This window comes from Phoenix dactylifera, chromosome 13 (genome assembly GCF_051530095.1).
Source record: "Phoenix dactylifera cultivar Ajwa chromosome 13, Ajwa_hap1_PhDact_Kaust_v1.1, whole genome shotgun sequence".
In the NCBI taxonomy this organism is placed as follows: domain Eukaryota; kingdom Viridiplantae; phylum Streptophyta; class Magnoliopsida; order Arecales; family Arecaceae; genus Phoenix; species Phoenix dactylifera.
The window spans coordinates 28501629-28528863 of NC_143202.1; the positions used below are offsets into that span (position 1 = coordinate 28501629).

Here is a 27235-nt window from a genome sequence, read left to right on the forward strand (position 1 = left end):
AATTATCAATATTAAACGTAGATATCGGTGGGGAGAAGATTCGGAACGAACATGCTCTTCGTGAGCCATGGAAATTAACGGAGGGAGCCGGCCACCGGCCACGTTGATACAGGTCAAATGCAACTAGGAGCATCCATCGCAATTTAGTTGGGCACATCACCGTTGTCCAACTTACGATTCTCGAATAATGCTCGAAGGTTCGCTATCCACAGCTCCATGCACGGCATGATTGGATTGCAAGGCTACTGCCATCCGCGGAGTGATGCGCGACCCAAACGATGGGCTAAGAAGGTCGAGATCAAAGCCGGGCACGTTTTTGACCGGCAAACGGAAAACGACATGTCGTGCCTCCCTCGGGCCCGTCGCCCGCCGCGTACGTTGTGCTCGCCCGCTCGCCCGCTCGCCCTTTATCCCGGGCCCTCCCTGTCTCCATCTCTCACTTTCTTTCTCCAACTCCATCCATTCGCGCGCCTCTTCATTCTCTCGCTCCTTTCCCGTCTGCCCCGTCTCATCCGCAAGTCCGGAGTCGCTGCCCCCACCAATGGCTGGATGGAGATCGAGACTTGCTGCTGCCAGCGAGCCAGTTTACTGATGACGTGGCCGGCGCCTCCCTCCCTTCCACCTTCCAAGACTAGAATACTTTATTATTACTCGTTGTCTGCTGTCATTATTATTAGTCCCCTTCCAAGACTAGTTATTTGCTATTACTTATGGTGTGGCCGAATTGAGTGCATTAACCTTTATCGCCGCTTCCCACTCTGGCACTTACCGCATAACCCGCGGTATCTACCGCCGGCAGCAGCTCTCTAGCCGCATTCTATGAAATTCTTCACCCCCTCGCTCCTCCCATTCTGGCTAAAAGAAAATTCCCGTGTCCACATGCACGCTACCAGCAATTTCGCTTCAACATCACGCCACGCATTCATTCAGCTCTAGTCACATTTACTGAACCAACCGGCCATCCCAACTGGCTTGCTCTTCTTCTTCGCTGCTGCTAATGCAGCAGCACTGCATTAGTTCTCCTTTATCCTCTCCCTGTGCGTGAAACGTTTATTTAGATCATTCAATGTCTACTCCTAATCTTATTAGTATTTTTATTTAATTAGTCATTAATTTTTTTAAAAAATTAAAACTTTATTTTATATAATTATTATTTTTAGAATAATTATCTAATTTTATCTTCTAGAAGGTATTGAATTTTGAATTTAGATAAAAATTAAATATTCTATCTACTGATGCTCTAGTTAAAGAGAGTGATGTCTTCTTGATGTTTGTTTTAGACGTTGAACCTCCGTGCCGTCCTACGAACCTGGCGCCGCAGCAGCCTTATTACCGGGAATAATTGGATGCCCGGAGTAAACCACGAGATCTGGCTGGGCTCATAATATCTAGGCCGGGGTTTCAAGATCTCTTGCTTGTAACCCCTTTTCGCTCCTATAGTCCTGTTTGTCACCCCTCCTCCAGTTCGATCTTTTCCCCCTTGTAATTCCTCGATGAGGAAGCTGCACACGGAATCGTCCTGGTGGCTCGGGCGCGTGGGGCTAGCGAGGGGGAGCGGCCGGAAGAAGGGAGCGGCGGCCAAGGAGCCGGAGAGGGCCGCCGCCATCGGGGTGCTGGCCTTCGAGGTGGCGAGCCTCATGTCCAAGGCCGTCGCCCTCTGGCACTCCCTGGGCGACGAGCAGATCATCCGCCTGCGCGACGAGGTCCTGCATCTGGAGGGCGTCCGGAAGCTTGTCTCCGACGACGACGATTTGCTTCTGGGTCTGGCGCTCGCCGAGATGATGGACTCCCTCGCCTCCCTGTCGCGCTCCGTTGCGAGGCTCGGCAAGCGCTGCGCCGACCCCGTGCTCCAGCGGTTCGAGCACCTCTTCGCGGATCTGGTCAAGAACGGCGTCGATCTGCACGGGATCCGGTACGCCGGGAAGAAGATGGAGCGGAAGGCCACGAAGATGGAACGGTTGGTGGCCGCCAGCTCGGACCTCTACCAGGAGCTGGAGGTGCTGGGGGAGCTGGAGCAGGCGCTGAGGAGGATGCTGGCGGGCGCCGACCCGGGCCGTCGCGGCGGCCTCATCGAGTTCAAGCAGAAGGTCATCAGGCAGAGGCAGCATGTGAAGTATCTCCGGGAGGCCTCGCTGTGGAATCGGACCTACGACTATGCCGTCCGCCTGCTGGCGCGATCCCTCTTCACCATCGTCGCAAGGGTCGAGCACGCCTTCGGCTTCCAGCAGAAGGCAGCTGCTGACGCGACTGGCGGCGACCAGAAGGCGACCGTGACCCTCCTTTCTCGCAGCCACTCCATCGCCGGGCTGACGCACTCGTCGGTCCATCCATCCGGGGGTGATAGAATTCGCAGGTTTCCTTCTGGTCCTCTTGCGAGTCCTCGTACGAGATCGGGGCCGATCGCTGTTGCTGACAGAGCGAGTGGCAGGCAGTGTCTACCCCACGGCGGCTTGACTCCCGCTGCAAAGCGCCAGAATTCAAAAACCAGGTGGCCGGTCACCGGAAGACCTTTCAGCGGGTGCATGGTCGGTGGATTTGAGTCCCCTGTTCTGCAGAGCTGCATCCCCTTGGACAGTGGTTTCCGAAGGTCAAGTGTGGCGGCATCGAGGATTGCCAGTCGAGCCGAAGGTGTGAAACCAGAGGTCCGCTTCCAAGGCAACATTTTTAATATGAACGCATTCCTATCTATGCTCGAATCCAGGCAGAAGCTACTGAATGCTCCGGAGTCGACCCTCGGTGCTGCTGCTCTAGCTCTGCATTACGCCAATGTGATAATCGTGATCGAGAAGCTTGTGGCTTCTCCCCATTTAATTGGTCCAGATGCAAGAGATGACCTGTACAATATGTTACCAACCAGTGTAAGAGCAGCCCTGTGGGCGAGGCTGAAGTCCTATGCAAAGAATATGGCTTCCTCAGTTTACGATCCAGTTCTAGCAGCAGAGTGGAGTGAGGCGTTGACGCGGATATTGGACTGGCTCTCTCCGCTTGCTCATAACATGATAAGGTGGCAGTCCGAGCGCAATTTTGAGCACCAGCATTTGGTTTCAAGCTCAAATGTGCTCCTGCTACAGACTCTCTATTTTGCAAATCAGATGAAAACAGAAGCTGCAATAACGGAGCTACTTGTCGGTCTGAACTATTTATGGAGATATGGAAGAGAACTCGATGCAAAAGCTATACTGGAATGTGTCAGCAGCAGAGACTTAGATGATCCTTTAGACTCAAAAGACTGATATATAGCCTTTAGCCGTCGGTCTGAACTATTTATGGAGATATGGAAGAGAACTCAATGCAAAAGCTATGCTGGAATTTGTCAGCAGCAGAGACTTAGATGATCCTTTGGACTCAAAGGACTGATATATAGCCTTTAGCCGTTGGTCTGAACTATTTATGGAGATATGGAAGAGAACTCAATGCAAAAGCTATACTGGAATGTGTCAGCAGCAGAGACTTAGATGATCCTTTGGACTCAAAGGACTGATATATAGCCTTTAGCCATACCTGATTGTTACCGATGCTGTTTGTTGGATGGGGTAGAATGCTGGTGACTTCCTTGCATTCCAAGATTTATTTCTGAGATATACTTTTGGAATTTTACATTGTTCTATCCTTTTCCATCTTCCAAGGTAAAAATTGACGATATCAATTAATGTATGCTGAAGTTGGCCCTTTTGGCATGTATTATATGCAACTGAGCAATGTTTTTACCCTTTTCAAGAGGTGTAAATTCATGGCAGAGTACTAAAACATTTTGTATACCTGTCAAGGATCATAAATATAATAGAAAGTGACTATTATATGAAAAGGTATTATGCATCTTGTTCTGATTATCAATCTAGTTCAGTCTAGTTTTGTTCTGTTTCTTGTCATCTAACAGCATTATTAAGTGGGTATTTTCAAATCAGTAGTCTTAGACTAAGCTGAGCTAGCTGAATATCATATTGACATCTTGGTGTAGACAAGATGACAACATTGATTAATTGAGTAGCAAGTCATGGAATATGCTATTATTGTTTGGAAAAAGATGTGTGATCTTTCATCATGTGGAAGTAACTCAAAATGCTTAAACATATGCTTTACTGGGAGTGAATTGGTTTACAAGCCTTATAGCATGCTCTTATCCTAAAAAAATTGAAGGAAAAAAAAACAATATCATATAAATGTAATAAGAGGGTAAGCCTTACAGTAAGGTTATTATTTGGAGATTATGGATTCGAAACATGGAAATAGCCTCTCTATACATGGTGGTAAGGCTGCATAAATTTGACTCTTCCTAGACCCCACAATGGCAGGAGCCTTATGCATTAGTGCCCTTTTACATAAATCTAATGGTTACAAAGATCTCACGATTCTAGATTATAAATCAACCACGCGGCTTATGCTGATACCCCTTCTTTTTGATAATCTTTTATCTATTTTTGCTGCTTATACGTCACATCCATTTCTTTTGTCCTTCTTTTTTCATCAAACCACAAACACCTCTTTTTGCCTTTGTTCCTCCAATAACATAGTCGATTTAGAGACACAGAACAGTTAACATTTATAAATTGGCTAGCCATTGTGAAGGAACAGGAATTAGCTGCTAGAGGTTAGCATCCCTCAGCATTCTACTGAACATAGGCTGATTTCCATTCTTCTCTTGCATTATTTTTTAATTCTGGTCAGAGCTTATTATCTAGTTATCTTTGCACCGTCTGATATACATCTTTCATCCAATCATTTTGACTCATTTTTCTTACCTTGGTTTGTATTATTTAATTGTCAGAGCTAATATCTTCTCATCATCCCTTTATCATGGTTATTGTTGCTGGTGGTCCAAACCGTGAACGATTGGCACTGCGGTGTGAACGGGGTTCCGTCTGAGTTGTCTTGGTTGGTGTTGGTTGCGCTCCACCTTCCGCCAAGAAACCTGCAAACAAGCCTTGCACCACCACCAGGGTGGTGATGGCCCTCCGACGGTCAAGTCAGAGGAGATTGGAAGAGGAGGAGAGGTGATAATCGCAAGTAAGAGAGTGCTCTGGGAGATATTGCTCACCTTTCCCCCTTTCTCCCCCCAGCCGCATATATACCTGACCGGGGGGTCTCTCAGGGGGGTTCGTTATCGTGGGGCACGATGGTGTGGCCACTGACATGGCCGTTACAGGGCGTCGTGGAGCAGCACCGGGTACGGCCACGTCAGGGCATAGTGGGGCTCCGCTTTGTACGGCTGATGCAGGAGATCGTGGAGCAGCATCGGATACAGCCGTTGCAGGGAGTAGTGGAGCAGGAGGCCGCGGCGTGCCTCTGGGGAATAGCCTGTCGTTATCAGGAGATCTCCGACTCGGGGTCGGAGCGCTGGATCAAGGGGCAGCCGACTCGGGGTCGGGCTGCGGAGCCGAGGATGTCCGACTCGGGGTCGGATTGCTGGATCAAAGGGCAGCCGACTCGGGGTCGGGCTGCGGAGCCGAGGATGTCCGACTCGGGGTCGGATTGCTGGATCAAAGGGCAGCCGACTCGGGGTCGGGCTGCGGAGCCGAGGATGTCCGACTCGGGGTCGGATTGCTGGATCAAAGGGCAGCCGTAGTCTTCCTGGGCGCGCGTGCCGGTCACGTGGGGCATGGCGGCTTATTTCCCCCGTAACAGTAGCCCCCCACTTCCGAGCCTGGAACCAGAAGGGGAACAGGTGAAGGGAGTGATGTTTCGGGATTGCCGCCGTTCCTCGGAGAGGCGCGCGCGCTTCGAGCTCCCCGCCCTTTTTATGGCGTATGGCGGTTATTGCCGACCTGGCAGTCTGAGGATTTCGGCGGACATCCTTCCCTAATGGTGTCGATTCGCCTTTGGGGCGCGAGCGACCCTTCGGCAGCCAGGCGTCCTCTGGCGTCATCGAGGCGTCACTTGCCTTTCCGCCTATTTAATCGGGGGCCTTTCCCGTCCGTCTTCTTCTTTACAGATATTTTCAAGTTTCCCCTTTGCGCTGCTGTTGCTGCCGTCGGACTGTTCACTTGTTTCTCCTTTGGCGCTCTCGGAGCCGTTCTTACCTCTTTTCCGGTGAGTTTTCCCCATTCTTCTACTTAGGGCTCTCCATACTTTCCCCTCTTATACTAGTGTACTCCAGTCGCTCCGGTCTTTCCCCCCTTCCTGTCCCCGTCCTGACCGTAGGTTTATTGGCCATTAGGAATGGGCGAAGTGAGAGCAGACCAAATTAAGTCGGAGCTGGTCGCCACAGACTTAGACAGACTCGTGGCTCGGTACCACCTTCCCGAGGCCTGCAACGCCACGCTCCCGGGGCCTGAGGAGAGGATGTCCCATCCTCCTCCAGGGAAGATCGCCATCAATGAGGGCATTCTCCAGGCCGGGTTCCGCTTTCCCCCTTCGGACTTGGTCATGCAGGTGTTACGGGGTTTAAGAGTGGCACCGACGCAACTGGTGCCGAACTCGTGGCGGGCCCTGACGGTCTTCCAGGTTCTCTGCCGTATGCACGAGATCCCCGCCACCCTGAATGTTTTTTGGGAGTTCTACAGCCTGAGCGGCCACCCCCAGGACAAAGGGTGGTGGTGCTTCGCAGCGCGGCGAGGATGCGGCCTTGTCAAGGAGGCTCCTACCTCCATTCACAAATGGAAGGAGCGCTTCTTTTTTGTTGATGCAGATCCCTCTTGGGAAATCAGGGCGACCTGGGAGACCCCGATGAAGTCTCCGATCGGCCTATCGAGACTGTCAAGGGAGGAGTCCGATGGCTTGGCCGCCTTGAAGGGGTTGGTTGCCGAGGGCCAGCTCCCCCCAGTGGCCCGCCTTATTTCCGAGGATACTTTGGTGAATGTCGGTCTGAGCTCGGTCCCCACCGACCGTGAGTCCGCCACCGATTCTTTCTTGACTTTTTCCCTTCTTTCGTCCCGTTCTTTCCTTTGGTTTCTCCGTCTCTGACTATCCCGTCCTTTTTACAGAGATCGACGACGTCATGCGGTCGGTGAAGACAAAGGCTGTTGGTAGGGCGTCCCTGCTGGAAGCAGCCCAGAGGAGGAAACGAGCTCTTCCGAGCGGGGCCCCACCGGCGAAGAAGTCCCGTAAGGAGGTGCCTCCGACGCCGACCGACGAGTCCGGGCCCACCGATCAGGGAGACGTCGTGGGCACGGACCGGCAGCTGACGCTGTATCAGCCCTCCGGTGGTAAGATTGCCGCTACTCCGGAGGTATCATCCGAGCCTGCCCGAGACGGACGGGTCGGACGTGATCGGTCCCCGACCCGGCCTTCGACTCGGTCGGCTCCTGATGACTCGAGGAGGGACGCGCCGAGGCCCCGACCGAGCGGGACCCTATCAATTCCTGGGGTGACCCCCGCCCCGAGCGCGATCGGCCGGACTCTTCCCCAGGCGATGGATAGGGGTAAGGCTGCAGAACCACCGTCCGGCTCTGGGGAGAAATCGGGGTCTGCCTTCACTACCGATGGCGCCCGAAATCTCATCGAAACAGTGCTGCTGGAGAAGGACCGTCGGCGGGTCCGGAAGTTGGAGGTCTCTGACGTTGGGGCTGCCAGCTGTGTCTGTCTCATGTCGGTGAGTGTTCTTCTGGCCGCTTTTCACCATTTATTGGCTCTGTTGTTCTCCGCCTGACTCCCTTATTTTTCCTATTTCTTAGCTCGCCCAGTACATGATCCGTTTGGAGGAGTGCTACAAGGAACAGGCGGGGCTTCTGGCGAAGGCCGAGGACCGGCTGAAAGCAGTGGAAAAGGGAGGCCAGGCTATGGCAGGCAGGACGACCGGGAACTTCGAGGCGAGGCTCCGGGAGGCCGAAGAGCGGGCACTCGGCTTTGCTGCCCTCGAGAAGCAACTGTTGGAGGCTCAGGAGCAGCTCAAGGTTGCCTCGGGTCTCGAGGGCGAGGTTAAGAAGGCGGATGAGCGGGCCGAGAAGCAGTCCCGGAAGGCTGCCGACTACCGGGAGAGGTGGGAGAAGGCCCAGCGGTCAGCCGACAACGCCCGCAACCGAATCCGGTCTCTTGAAGCTAAGCTGGGCGAATTGGAGTCGGCCTTGGAGAAGTCCCGTGCGAGCGATCAGGAGCTTCATTCGCGCCTGACGGAGGCTGAGGCTGCTCGCATTGCTGCCGAAGCGAAGCACAAGGAGGCTCGGGCTGAGCTGCTGAGGGTCTCCACCGAGGCGGAAGGCCGGATTGTGGCGAAGGTCTTGGAGGCGAAAGCCCAGATTATGGAGCGGGCAGAGGCGGCGCTGGCCGAGAGGAGTGCGGAAATCGGGCGTCAGGCGGTAGAGGCTTATCGCCAGTCCGCCGAGTTCGCTCATGATATGTCGGAGGCAGTACAGACCTATCGTCAGTCCGACGAGTTTGTCCGTGACGCGTCGGACGCGGGGGCCGAAGCCTTTATCTTAGGCTTCGAGGAGGGCCTGGCAAGGGTGTCGGCTAAGTACCCCGAAGTTGACCTGAGCGAGATTTCCCTTCTCGACTCCTCTCCGGCGCCATTGCCTGCTGGTTCTCCTGCTGCTTCCCTACCTCCTGCGGACGAGCCCGACGTTCCCGACCCGGGAGTTCCTCCAAGCTGACCTCTTGTACCTTTCGTTGTCTTCTCTTTTTTTTTTGTATACCGGGGTTTTGCCAAATTGTATGGGCCTCGGCCCTGAAACAATGAAAATTAATGCAAGTTGAATGTTTCTTCATCTCGCCTTCGTCCTTCTTTTTCTTTTAACTCTCGGTAGCGTCTTGCTGACTCCTGGCTCCCGAAATTCTTCCGGCGCTAGGCCAGGCATCCGAGGGTTAGGCCTCAGGAAACTCTTCCGGCGCTAAGCCAGGCATCCGAGGGTTGGGCCTCGGGAAATTCTTCCGGCGCTAAGCCAGGCATCCGAGGGTTAGGCCTCAGGAAACTCTTCCGGCGCTAAGCCAGGCATCCGAGGGTTAGGCCTCAGGAAATTCTTCCGGCGCTAAGCCAGGCATCCGAGGGTTAGGCCTCAGGAAACTCTTCCGGCGCTAAGCCAGGCATCCGAGGGTTGTCAAGCCTCAGGAAATTCTTCCGGCGCTAAGCCAGGCATCCGAGGGTTAGGCCTCGGGAAATTCTTCCGGCGCTAAGCCAGGCATCCGAGGGTTAGGCCTCAGGAAATTCTTCCGGCGCCAAGCCAGGCATCCGAGGGTTAGGCCTCAGGAAATTCCACTCGTTGGTCGACCAAGGCTGGCGCATGCCGAGGCAACTGGTCGGGGCTTCAGGCTAGTCTGCTCCCGGGATGGTCATCGGGTTAGCCTGGCATCCGAGGGCCGAGCCTCGGGACCTTCCACTCGTTGGTCGGCCAAGGCTGGCGCAAGCCGAGGCGACCGGTCGGGGCTTCCGGCTAGTCTGCTCCCGGGATGATCATCGGGCTAGCCAGGCATCCGAGGGCCGTCAAGCCTCAGGAAATTCCGCTCGTTGGTCGGCCAAGGCTGGCGCAAGCCGAGGCGACCGGTCGGGGCTTCAGGCTAGTCTGCTCCCGGGATGATCATCGGGTTAGCCTGGCATCCGAGGGCCGAGCCTTGGGACATTCCGCTCGTTGGTCGGCCAAGGCTGGCGCGAGCCGAGGCGACCGGTCGGGGCTTCAGGCTAGTCTGCTCCCGGGATGATCATCGGGTTAGCCTGGCATCCGAGGGCCGAGCCTCGGGAAATTCCGCTCGTTGGTCGGCCAAGGCTGGCGCAAGCCGAGGCGACCGGTCGGGGCTTCAGGCTAGTCTGCTCCCGGGATGATCATCGGGTTAGCCTGGCATCCGAGGGCCGAGCCTCGGGACATTCCGCTCGTTGGTCGGCCAAGGCTGGCGCGAGCCGAGGCGACCGGTCGGGGCTTCAGGCTAGTCTGCTCCCGGGATGATCATCGGGTTAGCCTGGCATCCGAGGGCCGAGCCTCGGGACATTCCGCTCGTTGGTCGGCTAAGGCTGGCGCAAGCCGAGGCGACCGGTCGGGGCTTCAGGCTAGTCTGCTCCCGGGATGATCATCGGGTTAGCCTGGCATCCGAGGGCCGAGCCTCGGGACATTCCGCTCGTTGGTCGGCCAAGGCTGGCGCAAGCCGAGGCGACCGGTCGGGGCTTCAGGCTAGTCTGCTCCCGGGATGATCATCGGGTTAGTCTGGCATCCGAGGGCCGAGCCTCGGGACATTCCGCTCGTTGGTCGGCCAAGGCTGGCGCAAGCCGAGGCGACCGGTCGGGGCTTCCGGCTAGTCTGCTCCCGGGATGATCATCGGGCTAGCCAGGCATCCGAGGGCCGAGCCTCGGGAAATTCCGCTCGCTGGTCGTGCGCTTGTCGCTCGCTGCCCGACGGAGTTTCTCCGTGGCCAGCCGCGATCATGTTTCTCCTTTTCTCTAAGCGTTGCCTGGGGGAACACGAGAAGGGCATTAAACGCTAATTAATGCGTTACCTGGGAAATCGGATCGCCAGCTGCTGCTTGCGAGGAGTGTTAGTTGAGCGGCCGCGATACGCGGGTTCTTCGAGGAGGATACGGCCTGGGCGCGAGCAGAGATCTGTGGACCTAGGGGTACATGACACCCGGATTGTCCTGCACAAAGAATGCGGTTTAAGGAGAATGACGCTTAGGAAATCGCGGGGAGATACGCCTCGGGAGCCGGAACGGCTCCGGTTTCAATGCGCCTGCATTTATTGGAGCCACCCGCATCGGAACGACCAGGGGGCCGCAGTTTGGCTATAAATACAGGTGCAGGTACGATGGAGTTTGCCAAGCCGGAGCTGTTCAGGTTGCCATGGATCGCGGACCTCCTCCTTGGCATATGACTGAGAGACTCCTGTTGAAGGAAAGGGGAGGCGCTCCCCTTGCGACTTCAGCCAACTAGCCGTTTCATCTGGGATCAACAAGGAGGGTCTTCCCGGCGGAACTCCGCTCTAGGCGTTTCATCCGGGATCACATCTCCCCTCCTTGAAGTTCAGCCTCCCGATTGAGCTCTGCACCAGACGCTCAGTCCGGGACCGCGCCTCCATATGCTCTTCCCCCTCGTATTCCTTCTCTTTCCTACCACTGGGGAGGATGGGAATATCCTTTGGAGGCGGCGTTCCCCTGGGGGCAGCGGGAGCTTCTTCTGCGGCGGCTCCTCGTCTTTTTGGTGAGGTGCTGGATGGCGCCTCCGGTTGGAAGCACCCACTTCCGGTGGGATTGCAGCTGCTTTGGGTTGAGGGTTTGGGATCCTCGGTCCTCGGCTCCACGGATTCTCCACCTCTTCTTTGCTTTCTTTACTCCCTAATTCCCCTCTGGGAATTCCTTGTAATCACACGAGCACGCCATTGTAACCAGAAATTATTGAAATGAAAAGTGTTGCACCTTTTCAAATTGTCTTTCTGGCCTTGTTGTTCTACTGGTAATACATCCGCAGGTTAGCGGAATTCCAGCCCCTTGGAATTTCTCGGCCATCTAGGGCTTCCAACTGGTAGGAGCCAGGTCGGTTTACCCAACGAACTTTATACGGGCCTTCCCAATTCGGCGCTAGCTTCCCACCTTCCGTAGGTTGAGATGCCTTAGCTCGCCTCAGCACCAGATCTCCAATTCTGAAAAGCTTCGGTCGGACTTTGGAGTTGTAATATCGGGCCACCCTCCGCTGATACATTGCCATCCGAACCTGCGCCATTTCCCTTGCTTCTTCCAAGAGATCCAGGTTCCCTCGGAGTTGCTCCGAGTTGGCCTCGGGTCGGTGTGCGGCTACCCGAGGTGAGGGAAGTCCGAGCTCTACGGGGACAACGGCTTCCGTGCCATAGGTTAGGCTGAAAGGCGTCTCCCCGGTTGGAGTCCGATGCGTGGTCCGATACGCCCAAAGGACATTCTCGAGTTCCTCGACCCAAGCTTGCCCCGTACGTCCGATCCGCACTTTGATACCTTGGAGGATTGTCCGATTTGTGACCTCGGCCTCGCCGTTGGTTTGGGGATGCGACACGGACGTGAACCGATGTTCGATCCCGAACTCCTCGCAGAAGTCTCGGAAATGCTTGTTATCAAACTGTCGACCGTTATCCGAGATGAGGACCCGAGGTACCCCAAATCGGACAATGATGTTCTTCTTTACGAACTTCCGGACTTGCGCCTCCGTGATGGTGGCCAGTGGCTCTGCCTCCACCCACTTGGTGAAGTAGTCGATGGCGACAATCAAAAATTTCCTCTGGGCCGAAGCGATGGGGAATGGTCCGAGGATATCCATTCCCCACTGTGCAAAGGGCCAGGGGGCGGTGATTGGCGCCAAGGGAACAGAGGGGACTCTCTGGATGTTGGCGTGGCGCTGGCAGGCGTCGCATTTCCGTACGTGATCCTTTGAGTCTTCCAATAAGGTCGGCCAATAGTAGCCTTGCCTCATGATCTTATGTGCCAGGGACCTAGCCCCCAGGTGCGATCCGCAGATGCCTTCGTGGACTTCGCTGAGGGCGTAAGCCGCTTCCGAAGGGCGGAGGCACCTCAAGAGGGGGGCGGTGAACGAGGTCCGATACAGCCTCCCTTCGTAGAGTACGTAGTGGGCGGACTTCATAACAAGTAGCCGAGCTTGATCTTCATCTTCGGGGAGGATCCCTTCGGCGAGGTAAGCTACAAGCGGGTCCATCCAAGATGGTTCCGGATCAATTGCCATTACCGCTTCAGCCTCGCCGATGCTCGGGGCATCTAGGGTCTCCAGGTATATCGCCCTTGACAGGTTGTGTGCCTCAGCGCCCACCAAGCGGGACAACCTGTCGGCCCTAGCATTTTCGCTCCTTGGGACCTGCTGAATGTCAATACTGCCGAGGTCGGGAATGAGTGCTTGCACCTTCCGGACGTAGCTCTGCATGGTCGGGCTCCGTGCCTCGAACTCCCCTCGAACCTGCCCGACCACCAGCTGGGAGTCGGTGAAGATCTTCAGACGCCGGATGCCGAGCTCCTTGGCGAGTTTGAGTCCCGTGACTAGGGCCTCGTACTCCGCCTCATTGTTGGTCACTGGAAATCCGAACCTCAAGGCATACTCGGCTATCACTCCATCGGGATTGGTAAGGACCAGCCCAGCCCCTCCACCTTCAGGGTTCGACGACCCGTCAATGTGGAGCGTCCAGATCGGGAGATCGAGGCTGGGTGTTTCCGGCGGCCTAGGTTCCGCCTCCTGCACAGTGCACTCAGCGAGAAAGTCCGCGAGCACCTGGGCCTTGATGGCGGGCCGGGGCTGGTAGCGGATGTCGAACTCACCAAGTTCTACTGCCCACTTCACCAGCCGTCCCGCATTCTCAGGATTGCTGAGGATCTGCCGCAGTGGTTGATCGGTCAAAAGGGTGACAGAATGAGCCTGGAAATAGGGGCGAAGCCTCCTGGTCGCAGTCAGCAGCGCGAAGGCGATCTTTTCAGCCTTCGTGTACCGCGTCTCGGCATCCCGAAGGACTCGGCTGGTGTAGTACACGGGCTTCTGAAGTTTTGCCTCTTCCCGAACCAGTACTGCGCTGACTGCGGTTGGGGAGACCGCCAGGTAAAGGTAGAGCATCTCCCCCTCTTGCGGCTTGGACAGCAGGGGAGGAGACGCCATGTACTCCTTGAGCTGGTCGAACGCCACTTGACATTCAGCCGTCCAGAGGAAGTCTTTCGGGCGCTTCAACACCTTGAAGAACGGTTGGCAGCGTTCGGCCGATTTTGCCACAAATCGTCCGAGCGCGGCGACCCTCCCAGCGAGCTCCTGAACCTCCTTCACTTTGGTCGGAGGGGACATATCTTGGATAGCCTTGATTTTGTCCGGGTTGGCCTCGATCCCCCGCTGGTTGACAATGAAGCCGAGGAACCTCCCGGCCGAAGCACCAAAGGCGCACTTCGCTGGGTTTAGCTTCATACGAAACTTCCGCAAGGTGGCGAAGGTCTCCTCCAGATCCGCAATGTGCTGATCCGCATGGCGGCTCTTTACCAGCATATCGTCCACGTACACCTCCATGTTCCGGCCGATCTGCTCCTTGAAGATTTTATTGACGAGGCGCTGGTAAGTAGCGCCAGCGTTCTTCAGACCGAAGGGCATTACCTTATAACAGTACAGCCCCCTGTCTGTTATGAAGGCCGTTTTCTCCTCGTCCTGTGGAGCCATCATTATTTGGTTGTAGCCGGAGAAGGCGTCCATGAAAGACAGCAGCTGATATCCGGAAGTCGCGTCGACCAGTTGGTCTATTCGCGGAAGCGGAAAGCTATCCTTGGGGAACGCCTTGTTCAGGTCGGTGTAGTCGACGCACATCCTCCACTTCCCGCTCGCCTTCCGGACAAGTACGACGTTTGCCAGCCACTCGGGGTAGCTCACTTCCCTTATGAAACCTGCCTCCAAGAGTTTGTCTACCTCCTGGTCGACCACCCGGATCCGATCCGGGGCACAGTGTCTCTTCTTTTGCTTTACTGGTCGGTGGGTCGGGTCGACGTTGAGGGCGTGAGAAATGACCTCCGGGTCGATCCCAGGTACATCGGCCGCCGACCAGGCAAACACATCAGCATTGGCTCGGAGGAATTCCACTAATCGGAGCCGAGGTTCCAAGTCGAGGTTGGCACCGACCCGGACCGTGCGGTCCGGGCGGCCTTCTTCGAGGGGAACTTCGATTACGCCCTCGGCCGGCTCCCCGTGCCGCAAGGCCACTTCGTCTCTGGCGTCAAGGGACTCGACGCTTAGGGCCTCTATGGGCTTCTTCCCTTTGAGAGTTGCTAGGAAACACTGCCGTGCGGTTGGTTGGTCACCTCAGACCTCTCCAATCCCGGCCGCCGTGGGGAACCGCATGAGCAAATGGTAGGTAGAAACCACCGCGCGAAGGGCGTTCAGTCCGGGTCGTCCGAGGATAGCGTTGTAGGCCGAGGGGACACGGACGACCAAGAACCCGAGTCGCACCGTGGCTTCTGCGGGTGCAACGCCCGCAGTCACAGGCAGCTCAATGACACCTTCGGCCGAGATAGCGTCTCCAGTGAATCCTATGAGGGGGGTGGATGTTTTGTGCAACAATTGTCGGGACAAGCTCATCTTTTGGAAGGCCTCGTAATACAAAATATCAGCTGAGCTTCCACTATCCACAAGAACACGCCTTACATCATAGTTCGCCATAGTGAGAGAGATCACCATGGCGTCATCGTGGGGAGTCTGAACCCCCTTTACATCTTCATCACAAAAAGTGATTACATTTCCGACCCGCTGCCTCTTCGCGACGGCCACTCCTGATGCTTCCGCCGAGCCCCCTGCGTTCCTCACGGGCCGAGAGCAGCCCCCAGTGATGGTGTGGATCACTCCCGCAACGGGTCGATTCTGCTCCCGAGGCTCCTGGGGGGCCGGGTCGACCGGACGCGGGTCTGCCGGGGGACGTCGGTCGTTTACATATCGACCGAGACGCCCTCGGCGAATGAGAGCCTCGATCTCGTCCCGAAGCTGGAAGCAGTCTTCGGTATCGTGGCCGTGGTCTCGGTGGTACGCACAGTACGCCCGAGAAGGCCTCCTCCCAGGGATCTTCTTCATCTGCTTCGGGACCGGGAGGTCCTCCCGCCCCTTGACCTCCATGAGGATCTGGGCCCGGGGGGCCAGGAGTGGGGTGTACCGGTTGAAGCGTCGGTGCGGAGAACGAGGGCGTGTGGCGCCGTGGTTCCTTGCTGGTGACGGGCTTCTGCGCCGGCGTTGAGGCGTCGGGCTCCTCCTCTGGGGTGCCTCTTTTCGCCTTTTCTTCCCGGGCTTTAGAGGGGCCTCGGCGGCCTCCTTGTTCCGGTGGGAGGCTGCCTCCTCGGCGTCTGCATACTGGTTTGCCCGAGATAACAGCTCCGGGAAGCTCCGCGGCAGGCGTTTGTCCAGGGAGAAGGTGAGTCTGCCCTTCCGGAAGCCACGCTTCAGGGCTGAGAGAGCCACTTCCTGGCTCAGGTTCCGGACCTCCAGTGTAGCCTTGTTGAAGCGGGTGAGATAATCCCGCAGGCTTTCTCCCTCGTTTTGCCGGACATCAAAGAGGGAGTCGGAGACCAGTCGCCGCCTGCTACTGACGGCGAAATGGCTGATGAAGAAGCGGGTGAACTGGTCGAAGGACTGGATGGAGTTAGCCTCCAGGCCGGCGAACCATGCCCTTGCCGGGCCACGGATGGTCGCCGGGAAGGCCTTGCAGAGGAGCGGATCCGATGCTCCATGGAGGAGCATAAGAGTCCTGAAACTCTCCACGTGGTCCCGCGTGTCCGCCGCCCCGTCGTAGGGTTCGATCGCCGGCATTTTGAACCCCGGCGGGTTCGGGGTCCGCAGGATCCTCGAGGCAAGCGCCGGCTGGGAGGAGATCTCCAAGTCAGCGAAGGGATCTTTGGAATGGCCCTTCAGGACCTGGAGTTGTCTGTGGAGATTGTAATGTCCGGGCCCAATACAGACCGGGCCCAATACTGTAGGGCCCAGTTGAAGGGATTTGGGCCAGGGTGAGGGGATTAGCAGTCTTACAGGCCCAGAAAGAATAGAGTGCCATCTCCCCCGATGGCTGAAAAGACAGGACCACCAGATGGCCAACGGAGAGACCCCCATAAGCATGCACAACCAGAGCCCGCCACCTCCTCCTCCTCCTCGGCAGCTGAACCCTGAGCTGGCCTGAAGAGAGGGGCAGGTGGTGGCTCCCAGGGCACTGAGGAAGGAGAGAATGCCACCTCTCCTTGGGGTCAAATCCTAAGCCAAGCTTTTATAGCCTAAAGCCTGCAAAACCCCCCAATCTTGCATCTACCCTCCCTAACCTCTAACCCCCTGGAATTGCTGTACCAGGAAGCTAGACCCTGGAGCTGGAGGTAGAAGGTACCCGCAGCCCCAGGAGAGGAAGGAGGGGCTGAGAACTGAGGTGATACCCCACAGCTTCAACCGACCCCAAAAGGTAAGGCTCTGTAAGTAGGTCTCTAGGCAAGGACAAGGTGGAGGTACCCCTCTGTGGGGTATTCCCCCCACTGTTTCACGGATGAAACAGAGGAGAGGAGACCGGCACAGAGGGAGGAGACCGGCACAGAGAGGAGGAGACCGGCACGGGAGTAAGACAGGGAGTGGACTGCGGCCGGGCCCACGGGCTGCGGACCGGACCCACAGGCCGCGGGCCGGCCTGAGAACGGCCCGAACCCGAGCCCAATGTCACCCGGGCCGAGCCCAACCGGACTCGGCCTGCGGATGACCGGCCCCGGCCGGGGCCGCCCTCGGGCAGAGGGGCAGCCAAGGGGCCGCCGGGTCTGGCCGTACCGGCGACAGACGCGGCCCCGAGGCCGCCAGCCTCAGCCGAGCCCCCGCCTCTCCGTCGGCGAAGAGGTGGCGGCGCGGCTCCCACACACACAAAAAAAAAGAGAAAATAGAAGAAAAAGGAAACGGGGACTCACCGGTTTATTGTCACGTGCGGCGGCCACCGGCTTCGGCCGCGAGCGCCGCCGGCACGAGCCTCGGCCCCAGGCCGGCCGGGGATGCGGGCGTCGAGCGTCGGCCGCGAGCGCGGCCGAGGGCGCCGCGGGCTTCGGCCGCGGGTGACGGCCGCGGGAGCCGGTCGCGGGAGCCGGCCGTCCGGGGCTCAACCCCTCCCGAGCTCACCCTCCTCTCTTCGCGGCGGAAGGAAGAGAGGAGTCGGGAGAAGCTTCGGGAAGGAGAAGAAAAGAAGAAAAAGAAAAGAGAAGCTTCGGGAAGGAGAAGAAAAGAAGAAAAAGAAAAGAGAAAGAAAGGAGAAGAAAAGAAGGAAAAAGGAAAGGAAAGAAAAAGAAAAAAAAAAAATGAAATGGGTTAGCCAAATTTGACTAACCCAAGCCCAATTAGACTAGGCTAAGTTTAAAAATCGAGCCCCAAAGGCTCTAAATTGGGTAAATTGGACTTGGGCTAGATCCTTGGATGGGATCCAAGCAAGTAAGTTCATAGTATGATGAACTAAGAAATTTTATAATAAATAAATGGGGAATAATGTGATCCCTATGGTGTTGTTTTAGGTGATTAAGGATTTGTCACCTGGACTTGAGAAATTTGGAAAGCGAATTGAAGTAAGTAACCTGTCCTAATACTGTTATGGATCATGTCATGTTATTAATGTTTTCCTAAGCATTTATTTTAAGTATATATGTTTCATGCATGATATGTTACAATGCATAAGTAACTTGCATGATCCCAGAAGCTATGGCTATTTATGCAACATGAGGATGCTGATATTTTAATCATGCATGCAAGTTAGTATAATGAAATACTATCTAGCCAAGAGGCACTATAATGGGCTCAAAGATGCTACTGAGAATGACTGAGCTGCCAGTGGCTGAATAGTAACTGAGCTGCCCCGCCAGTGGCTGAATAGTAACTGAGTTGCCCCGCCAGTGGCTGAATAGTAACTGAGCCTGCCCCGCCAGTGGCTGAGTTGGAATTGGGCCTGCCCCGCCAGTGGCTGAATAGTAACTGAGCTTGCCCCGCCAGTGGCTGAATAGTAACTGAGCCTGCCCCGCCAGTGGCTGAATAGTAACTGAGCTGGCCCCGCCAGTGGTCGAGTCTGACTTCGCAGTAGCATCCGAGAGAAAAAGGACCACGGCATGCCGGGGGCACGGGTTCATATGCATATATTATGAAAATTGTTGTGATTTGCACTACTGCTTTGTTTAAATCGCATACTTATTATGCCATGATGATTATTAGATAAACATGCATGTCAGCTTCTCAAAACCCTGATTTACATGTTTAGTCTACTGGTTGATCCGGTAGGATTATGCAGGATTACTTACTGAGCCGTGTAGCTCATATCCGTTTATTTACTTTTTTCTTTCAGATCCTCACCACTGATAGCTGCCAGAGACACGTTAATTTGGTATTAGCGCTTCTTTCTTTTGGGGTAAAGCAAGTATATACTTTTGTGTATATAAACTACATAGAAGCTCTGTATTTGGGTACTGACCAGCAGGTTGTACTAAGAATGCTTTCATATGAAAAGATTCGGTTGGTTTGACTACCCTGTTACCCAGGTATGAGGCTGCGTGCTATTATGGACGGTAGTCGGCAATAGCACGGCCGTGTCACGGATCCGGGTCCGGGGCGTGACATCTAGTGGTATCAGAGCTTTAGGTTAAACAAAAGAATAACCATAAAATGCCTAAGGAAAGGGGTAGTTAAGAATGTCACCGTCATAGAAAAAGTTATAATATGCTAGTTTATCATAATCTCACTTTAAAATTTTTGACTGCAAGGCGATTGTTCGAGAGATATGGATGACGACAGGAGACCACCCTCCCCGGAGCCTAGTGAGCAGTCGGTTCCCCCAGATACTCCACGATCTGCAGCAGGTCAGGCAGGCCTAGCCGGAGTGTACCAGCTTATGGCACAAGTGCTGCAACAGCAGCAGATGATGCAGCTGGCCGCTATGCCACCGGCAGGCACCTGCTATGAGAGGTTTCGCCGACTAAACCCTCCGACCTTTGAGGGTGGGCCTGACCCTATGGCAGCAGAAGCATGGATCCGGGAAATAGAGAAGATGTTCCGAGCTCTTCTTTTCCCCGATGAGGTGAAGGTCCAGATGGCGACCTCTATGCTGACAGGAAACGCCGAGTTCTGGTGGACGGCCATGGAGACAGCCTATGCCGTCGACGGACTTACATGGAGGGACTTCAAGAGGTTGTTTTACAACCAATATTTTCCGGATTCAGTCAACCAGTCTAAGCAAAATGAATTCTTGGCGCTGACCCAGACCGACCGGATGTCTGTTCTGGAGTATGCCAATAAATTCAATGAGCTGGGACGATTTTGCCCCCAGTTCATGGAGGAGGAGAGAAGTAAGGTAAACCGGTTTGAACAGGGATTGAGGTACGGGATTCGATCCCGAATATCCTCCCATCTGTTCTCAAGCTACAAGGATGTACTGGACCGAGCCTTGAAGGTTGAGGCTGACCTAATACGGTCCGGGAGGGAGAGAGAAGACATGAAGAGGACCCGATCGTCGGGAGCTCAGAGTAGTGGGTCTGGAGGCAGCAAGGGATCTGTGCCCAAGAAGAGACAGAGCAGAGGCTGCCTCACCTGTGGCGGAAACCACAAGGGTACCTGCATGAAGAAGACTGGAGCTTGTTATTCTTGCGGGCAGACAGGACACATCGCCCGCAACTGCCCTAGCCGAAGGAAGGACGAGCCTAGACAAACTGCACCAGAGGACCAGAGATCGAGGGGTAACCCTCGAGTTTTCGCACTGACTCGACAGGATGCCAGTGCTAGCGATCAGGTGGTGACAGGTACACTTCTGGTCAACTCGGTTCCTGCCCTCATTCTATTTGATTCTGGTTCTACGCATTCTTTCGTGTCAGTTAGCTTTTCCAGACAACTACATAGCACATCTGAGAAATTAGTGGAACCATGGCATGTTGCTACACCCCTTCAGAAAACCGTAATTGTTGACATTAAATATAGAGATTGCATAATTCAGATAGGGGAAAAAGAATTAGAGACAAATCTTTTACAGCTTGACATGCAAGACTTTGATATTATCTTGGGCATGGACTGGATGTCACAGTATCACGCCCACATTGATTGTTACCACAAGAGGGTGGTATTTCGGATACCTGGGGAGCAAGAATTTTTCTTTCAGGGCGATATACCCCTTCAAGATGTTCCTACACTACACTTTATTTCTGCCTTGAAAGCTGGAAAGGCTTTGAGAAAAGGGTGTATGGCCTATCTGGCCTGTGTAGTGGATACCCAGAAAGAGACCAAACTGGAAGATATTCCAGTAGTCAGAGAATATCCGGATGTCTTCCCGGAGGAACTACCAGGATTACCCCCAGATCGAGAGATCGAATTCACTATCGACCTCGCACCAGGAGAGGGGCCAGTCTCCAAGGCTCCTTATCGGATGGCCCCTGCTGAGTTAAGGGAATTGAAGATACAACTACAAGAACTCCTGGATAAAAAGTTCATCCAGCCTAGTGCGTCGCCATGGGGAGCTCCTGTCCTGTTTGTAAAAAAGAAAGACGGGAGTATGCGGCTATGCATCGATTACCGGAAATTGAACAAGATAACCATAAGGAACAAATATCCCCTACCCCGGATCGATGACCTGTTTGATCAGCTGCAAGGCGCCCAAGTCTTCTCCAAGATAGATTTGAGGTCGGGTTACCATCAGCTAAAGATCAAATCTGAGGATGTGCCAAAAACTGCATTTCGAACCAGGTATGGGCATTATGAATTTCTGGTTATGCCTTTTGGACTGACCAATGCCCCGGCTGCATTTATGGACTTAATGAACAGAGTCTTTAAACAATATTTGGATCAGTTCGTGATAGTTTTCATCGATGACATTTTGATATACTCAAAGAGCCGGAAGGAACATGAAGACCATTTGAGGGTGGTGCTACAAATCCTTCGAGAGAAAAGGTTGTACGCCAAGCTGAACAAATGTGAGTTCTGGCTGGACAGTGTGGCGTTTCTCGGCCATATAATCTCCAAGGAAGGAGTGTCAGTGGACCCCAAGAAGATAGAAGCGGTGGTGGATTGGCCTCGTCCTACCAATGCCAAGGAAATAAGAAGCTTTTTGGGATTAGCCGGGTATTACCGGCGATTTGTGGAAGGGTTCTCCAAAATAGCTACCCCCTTGACCCAGTTGACTAAGAAACGGGCCAAGTTTATCTGGGACGGCAAGTGCGAGAGGAGCTTCCAAGAGCTTAAACAAAGGTTAGTTTCTGCCCCAATTTTAACATTGCCGTCCTTAACTGGAGAATTTACCATTTACAGTGATGCTTCCAAGAACGGGCTGGGCTGTGTGCTGATGCAAGATGGCAAGGTGGTAGCCTATGCCTCGAGACAGCTGAAACCCTATGAACAGAACTACCCGACACATGATCTGGAGTTGGCCGCAGTAGTGTTCGCCTTGAAACTTTGGAGACATTATTTGTATGGCGAACACTGTGAAGTGTACACTGACCACAAGAGCCTAAAGTATATATTCACCCAGAAGGAATTGAATATGAGGCAAAGAAGGTGGTTAGAACTCCTGAAGGATTATGACCTGAGTATTAAGTACCACCCAGGAAAGGCCAATGTGGTGGCTGATGCCCTAAGCAGAAAGTCAGTAATGAGCTCCGCCGCATTACTCACCACTCAACCACAGATTCAGAAGGATCTCGAGAAACTGCAGGTTGAGGTGGTTACCCGAACTACAAGAAGTTTGCTGGCCGCCCTGAGTATACAACCAACCTTGATCGACAGAATAAAGGTTGCCCAGCAGTCTGATGAGCACATCTGCCAGCTCAAGGAGGAAGTGGAGAAAGGGTTGCGACCCGAGCTCCAAATGCACCCCGATGGCACCCTAAGGTTTGGCCACCGACTGTGTGTACCGGCAAATGTTGACCTAAGAAGGGAAATCATGGAAGAGGCCCACCAATCCCGTTTCTCTATTCACCCAGGCAGTACTAAGATGTACCGGGACCTTCGGGAACATTACTGGTGGAAGGGGATGAAGAGAGAGATAGCTGAGTTTGTGGCCCGATGTTTGACCTGTCAGCTGGTAAAAGCAGAGCACCAGAGGCCGGCAGGGTTGCTGGAACCAATAGAAATTCCTGAATGGAAGTGGGAGCACATCACGATGGATTTTGTTACAGGACTTCCTAGAACAATAAGGAAGAATGATGCGGTATGGGTGATAGTTGACCGTCTCACAAAATCGGCCCACTTTCTACCATTCAGAATTGGTACTCCTCTAGACAAGCTGGCCCAATTATACATCGACGAGATTGTACGCCTGCACGGAGTACCAGTGAGTATTATTTCTGATCGTGACCCCCGATTCGTGTCCAGATTCTGGGGAAGCTTTCAGAAGGCCATGGGTACCGGACTGAGGCTCAGTACAGCATACCACCCCCAGACCGACGGCCAGTCAGAGCGGACAATCCAAACTCTGGAAGACATGTTGAGGGCTTGCACTGTGGACCTAGGTGGAAATTGGGACAGTCATATACCACTGGTGGAATTTGCTTATAACAATAGTTACCATTCTAGTATCCAGATGGCCCCATACGAAGCCCTCTATGGGAGAAAATGCCGATCCCCCTTACACTGGGATGAAGTCGGGGAGCGGAAAATGCTAGGCCCCGAATTGGTCCAGCACACCAGGGACAAGGTACTACTGATTAAGCAAAGGCTTCAGGCTGCTCAGGATAGACAGAAAAGATGGGCTGACAGAGGAAGAAGGGCTTTGGAATTTTTGGAGGGGAACTTTGTCTTTCTGAAAATTTCTCCATCGAAGGGCATTACCCGATTCGGAAGACACGGCAAGCTAAGTCCTCGCTACATCGGCCCATTCGAGATTCTTGCCAGGATAGGCAAGGTTGCCTACAAATTGGCCCTACCCCCGGAGCTATCAGGCGTACACAACGTCTTCCACGTCTCCTTGTTACGGAGGTATGTTCCGGATCCCAGCCATGTGGTGCCACATGAGCCTCTGCAATTAAATGAAGATTTAACCTATGAGGAGGCTCCCCTGCGCATCATAGACAGGAAAGAGCAAATCCTCCGAAGGCGCACCATTCCCTATGTTAAAGTCCAGTGGACCAACCACACTGAAAGGGAAGCTACCTGGGAATTGGAGGAGGAGATGCGACAATGCTACCCTCAGCTCTTCGAGAACCAAGGTATGTCTAATTTCGAGGACGAAATTTATTTAAGGGGGGGAGGATGTAATGTCCGGGCCCAATACAGACCGGGCCCAATACTGTAGGGCCCAGTTGAAGGGATTTGGGCCAGGGTGAGGGGATTAGCAGTCTTACAGGCCCAGAAAGAATAGAGTGCCATCTCCCCCGATGGCTGAAAAGACAGGACCACCAGATGGCCAACGGAGAGACCCCCATAAGCATGCACAACCAGAGCCCGCCACCTCCTCCTCCTCCTCGGCAGCTGAACCCTGAGCTGGCCTGAAGAGAGGGGCAGGTGGTGGCTCCCAGGGCACTGAGGAAGGAGAGAATGCCACCTCTCCTTGGGGTCAAATCCTAAGCCAAGCTTTTATAGCCTAAAGCCTGCAAAACCCCCCAATCTTGCATCTACCCTCCCTAACCTCTAACCCCCTGGAATTGCTGTACCAGGAAGCTAGACCCTGGAGCTGGAGGTAGAAGGTACCCGCAGCCCCAGGAGAGGAAGGAAGGGCTGAGAACTGAGGTGATACCCCACAGCTTCAACCGACCCCAAAAGGTAAGGCTCTGTAAGTAGGTCTCTAGGCAAGGACAAGGTGGAGGTACCCCTCTGTGGGGTATTCCCCCCTCTGTTTCACGGATGAAACAGAGGAGAGGAGACCGGCACAGAGGGAGGAGACCGGCACAGAGAGGAGGAGACCGGCACGGGAGTAAGACAGGGAGTGGACTGCGGCCGGGCCCACGGGCTGCGGACCGGACCCACAGGCCGCGGGCCGGCCTGAGAACGGCCCGAACCCGAGCCCAATGTCACCCGGGCCGAGCCCAACCGGACTCGGCCTGCGGATGACCGGCCCCGGCCGGGGCCGCCCTCGGGCAGAGGGGCAGCCAAGGGGCCGCCGGGTCTGGCCGTACCGGCGACAGACGCGGCCCCGAGGCCGCCAGCCTCAGCCGAGCCCCCGCCTCTCCGTCGGCGAAGAGGTGGCGGCGCGGCTCCCACACACACAAAAAAAAAAGAGAAAATAGAAGAAAAAGGAAACGGGGACTCACCGGTTTATTGTCACGTGCGGCGGCCACCGGCTTCGGCCGCGAGCGCCGCCGGCACGAGCCTCGGCCCCAGGCCGGCCGGGGATGCGGGCGTCGAGCGTCGGCCGCGAGCGCGGCCGAGGGCGCCGCGGGCTTCGGCCGCGGGTGACGGCCGCGGGAGCCGGTCGCGGGAGCCGGCCGTCCGGGGCTCAACCCCTCCCGAGCTCACCCTCCTCTCTTCGCGGCGGAAGGAAGAGAGGAGTCGGGAGAAGCTTCGGGAAGGAGAAGAAAAGAAGAAAAAGAAAAGAGAAGCTTCGGGAAGGAGAAGAAAAGAAGAAAAAGAAAAGAGAAAGAAAGGAGAAGAAAAGAAGGAAAAAGGAAAGGAAAGAAAAAGAAAAAAAAAAAAATGAAATGGGTTAGCCAAATTTGACTAACCCAAGCCCAATTAGACTAGGCTAAGTTTAAAAATCGAGCCCCAAAGGCTCTAAATTGGGTAAATTGGACTTGGGCTAGATCCTTGGATGGGATCCAAGCAAGTAAGTTCATAGTATGATGAACTAAGAAATTTTATAATAAATAAATGGGGAATAATGTGATCCCTATGGTGTTGTTTTAGGTGATTAAGGATTTGTCACCTGGACTTGAGAAATTTGGAAAGCGAATTGAAGTAAGTAACCTGTCCTAATACTGTTATGGATCATGTCATGTTATTAATGTTTTCCTAAGCATTTATTTTAAGTATATATGTTTCATGCATGATATGTTACAATGCATAAGTAACTTGCATGATCCCAGAAGCTATGGCTATTTATGCAACATGAGGATGCTGATATTTTAATCATGCATGCAAGTTAGTATAATGAAATACTATCTAGCCAAGAGGCACTATAATGGGCTCAAAGATGCTACTGAGAATGACTGAGCTGCCAGTGGCTGAATAGTAACTGAGCTGCCCCGCCAGTGGCTGAATAGTAACTGAGTTGCCCCGCCAGTGGCTGAATAGTAACTGAGCCTGCCCCGCCAGTGGCTGAGTTGGAATTGGGCCTGCCCCGCCAGTGGCTGAGTTGGAATTGGGCTTGCCCCGCCAGTGGCTGAATAGTAACTGAGCCTGCCCCGCCAGTGGCTGAATAGTAACTGAGCTGGCCCCGCCAGTGGTCGAGTCTGACTTCGCAGTAGCATCCGAGAGAAAAAGGACCACGGCATGCCGGGGGCACGGGTTCATATGCATATATTATGAAAATTGTTGTGATTTGCACTACTGCTTTGTTTAAATCGCATACTTATTATGCCATGATGATTATTAGATAAACATGCATGTCAGCTTCTCAAAACCCTGATTTACATGTTTAGTCTACTGGTTGATCCGGTAGGATTATGCAGGATTACTTACTGAGCCGTGTAGCTCATATCCGTTTATTTACTTTTTTCTTTCAGATCCTCACCACTGATAGCTGCCAGAGACACGTTAATTTGGTATTAGCGCTTCTTTCTTTTGGGGTAAAGCAAGTATATACTTTTGTGTATATAAACTACATAGAAGCTCTGTATTTGGGTACTGACCAGCAGGTTGTACTAAGAATGCTTTCATATGAAAAGATTCGGTTGGTTTGACTACCCTGTTACCCAGGTATGAGGCTGCGTGCTATTATGGACGGTAGTCGGCAATAGCACGGCCGTGTCACGGATCCGGGTCCGGGGCGTGACATCTAGTGGTATCAGAGCTTTAGGTTAAACAAAAGAATAACCATAAAATGCCTAAGGAAAGGGGTAGTTAAGAATGTCACCGTCATAGAAAAAGTTATAATATGCTAGTTTATCATAATCTCACTTTAAAATTTTTGACTGCAAGGCGATTGTTCGAGAGATATGGATGACGACAGGAGACCACCCTCCCCGGAGCCTAGTGAGCAGTCGGTTCCCCCAGATACTCCACGATCTGCAGCAGGTCAGGCAGGCCTAGCCGGAGTGTACCAGCTTATGGCACAAGTGCTGCAACAGCAGCAGATGATGCAGCTGGCCGCTATGCCACCGGCAGGCACCTGCTATGAGAGGTTTCGCCGACTAAACCCTCCGACCTTTGAGGGTGGGCCTGACCCTATGGCAGCAGAAGCATGGATCCGGGAAATAGAGAAGATGTTCCGAGCTCTTCTTTTCCCCGATGAGGTGAAGGTCCAGATGGCGACCTCTATGCTGACAGGAAACGCCGAGTTCTGGTGGACGGCCATGGAGACAGCCTATGCCGTCGACGGACTTACATGGAGGGACTTCAAGAGGTTGTTTTACAACCAATATTTTCCGGATTCAGTCAACCAGTCTAAGCAAAATGAATTCTTGGCGCTGACCCAGACCGACCGGATGTCTGTTCTGGAGTATGCCAATAAATTCAATGAGCTGGGACGATTTTGCCCCCAGTTCATGGAGGAGGAGAGAAGTAAGGTAAACCGGTTTGAACAGGGATTGAGGTACGGGATTCGATCCCGAATATCCTCCCATCTGTTCTCAAGCTACAAGGATGTACTGGACCGAGCCTTGAAGGTTGAGGCTGACCTAATACGGTCCGGGAGGGAGAGAGAAGACATGAAGAGGACCCGATCGTCGGGAGCTCAGAGTAGTGGGTCTGGAGGCAGCAAGGGATCTGTGCCCAAGAAGAGACAGAGCAGAGGCTGCCTCACCTGTGGCGGAAACCACAAGGGTACCTGCATGAAGAAGACTGGAG

At 54.2% G+C, this 27235-nt stretch overlaps 1 protein-coding gene across 1 annotated transcript; it reads left to right on the forward strand.

Annotated features, from left to right (window-relative positions):
- Positions 1-1025: 1025 nt before the first annotated feature.
- LOC103723834 (type-1 restriction enzyme mjaxp r protein (DUF668)) lies at positions 1026-3805 on the forward strand. Its single transcript, XM_008814891.6, has one exon. The coding sequence runs from the start codon at positions 1494-1496 to the stop codon at positions 3231-3233; it is 1740 nt and encodes a 579-aa protein (XP_008813113.1). The 5' UTR covers positions 1026-1493; the 3' UTR covers positions 3234-3805.
- The last annotated feature ends 23430 nt before the right edge of the window (positions 3806-27235 follow it).